Source organism: Austrofundulus limnaeus, unplaced genomic scaffold (genome assembly GCF_001266775.1).
Source record: "Austrofundulus limnaeus strain Quisiro unplaced genomic scaffold, Austrofundulus_limnaeus-1.0 Scaffold567, whole genome shotgun sequence".
Lineage (NCBI taxonomy): Eukaryota > Metazoa > Chordata > Actinopteri > Cyprinodontiformes > Rivulidae > Austrofundulus > Austrofundulus limnaeus.
The window spans coordinates 235,322-237,208 of record NW_013952969.1 but is presented as its reverse complement, the minus strand read 5'-3'; the positions used below and the strand labels follow the sequence as shown (position 1 = coordinate 237,208).

Below are 1,887 nucleotides of genomic sequence, written 5' to 3'. Positions count from 1 at the left end.
ATATTGGTGCACTTTAAGTATTTATTTATTTATTTATTTATTTATTTATTTATTTATTTATTAGTCAATTTATATATTTCCGCTTTTATTTTTAATTATGTCAGTTTCGGTCCTCCGTACTGCAGAAGCCTGATAATCAGCCATTCATTCAAATCAGGTGTGTTTGAGCAGAGAAAAAAATAAAACATGCAGGGCTGCGGCCCTCGAGGACCAGGATTGCCCACCCCTGATCAATGCGGTCCCACGGCCCTCTGAGGGCCAAAGTTAAAAACTGTTGTTCTTTTGAGGCCCTCAAGGTGGCGCTGGAGGCCCATGGGTTAAGAATYTCTGTTATAGAGGATATATAGATAAGAGTACAGGAAGGTACCTGTTTTTATCATTATGAAGGTCAGGTACACGCCTAGGCCATTTTGGATACTACCCAGATTTAATTATCGCTCTCATTTCATAATCGTTGCAGTTTTTTTTATTATCCATAAACCTAAAATAAAAACTGATGCAAGATTACAATAATCTGCTGTAATAAGGTGCTGGTTAATTCATACCTTTTCAGATTTGTTTACCTCCTGCTGTTATGTTTTTATTAGAGTCACATACAGCATATAATGTGTTTCATTAAAGCTTAAATAAATATAATTCAGTGTTGTAATTCCTGATTATATTTTTTAAAAGCCGTATATCTTTTGTTTTTTCTGGATTATTATAGGCCAGATTTTTTTTTAAATGTACTCTAGTTGATTAAATCAACAACAACAAAGGGGCTGGGACAAAGTGAGCTGAAATGAGGATGAAAACATGAAAAATGTCCAAAGTCAGTCTAATAAATGAGTTATAATCTGTCAAAGTTGTTGAAGATTTTGCTGCCAGAGCGGTTCAAGGAAAAACAAAACTTGTATGAAGTCGCAGTATTTTGTTTTTGTGTATCTGTTCAAGGCAGGAATGAGGAAGAGTACATACCCTTCATAACATAAGTTACTGAAAACTGTCACCACAAGAGGGCAGCTCGACGCCTCTCATGTTCTGAATGTATTAATTAAAACATGGCCACAGGTTTTTTTCTTTTTCAGCTGGTCAGAAAAACATGTTTAGCATCTTGATTTTTGAGACACTGGGACAGTGGCAGGTCTCCCCTCTGACTGGACCGGTCCAACTGGTCCTGCTGGTGTCAGCAGCGTTCTTCCACAGAGACGTCAGAGGATGTAGTCATGATGAAACTATGAGAGGATTGTTTTGTAGAGACTCTGATAAAATGGTTGAACTTGTAACAAACTGTTGCCTCACCAGAAGCTCATAATTCAATTTAAAATTAATTAATTAAAAGCAGAAGTGACTGGTGTCTGAAAGTCTGACACTTTTTGTTTTCTCCTCTTCAGCGTCACCAAAGGTCCAGGTGTACAGCCGCAACCCGGGAGAGTTCGGGAAGCCCAACGTCCTGATCTGCCACGTCAGCGGCTTCCACCCGCCAGAAATCCGCATCGACCTGCTGAGGAACAAAGAGGAGATCCCCGGGTCCGAGCAGACGGACTTGGCCTTCGAGGAGAACTGGCACTACCACCTGACCAAACACGTGCCCTTCACTCCGAAGGAAGGGGACAAGTTCCTGTGCCGGGTGACCCACATGGGCAACACCAACACATTCGAGTGGGGTACGTGTTCAGTCCTCCTCCTTCACACAAAAAAAACTGACCCTTTAGCCCACAGAACAAAACTTACCATATTTTTCGGACTATAAGCCGCACCGGACTATAAGCCGCACCCCCCACCCCCCATCAGTAAAAACAAAAACAAAACGGTACACCCAAAATTGTGGTCAAGAAAGTGAATTCAACATCACATTTATTTTTAATAAAAAGGTTGGCAAGTTCACCGGTACAAAATAATAATAAT

The 1,887-nt window shown here is 40.4% G+C and overlaps 1 protein-coding gene across 1 annotated transcript in view; it reads left to right on the top strand.

Moving 5' to 3' along the window:
- Positions 1-1,373: 1,373 nt before the first annotated feature.
- Positions 1,374-1,887, top strand: part of LOC106530846 (beta-2-microglobulin) — a gene marked incomplete at its 5' end in the record, with an annotated part of 2,037 nt that continues 1,523 nt past the window's right edge. Inside the window, 1 exon segment of the mRNA XM_014026556.1 lies at positions 1,374-1,646. Coding sequence (XP_013882010.1) covers positions 1,374-1,646 — 273 coding nt within the window.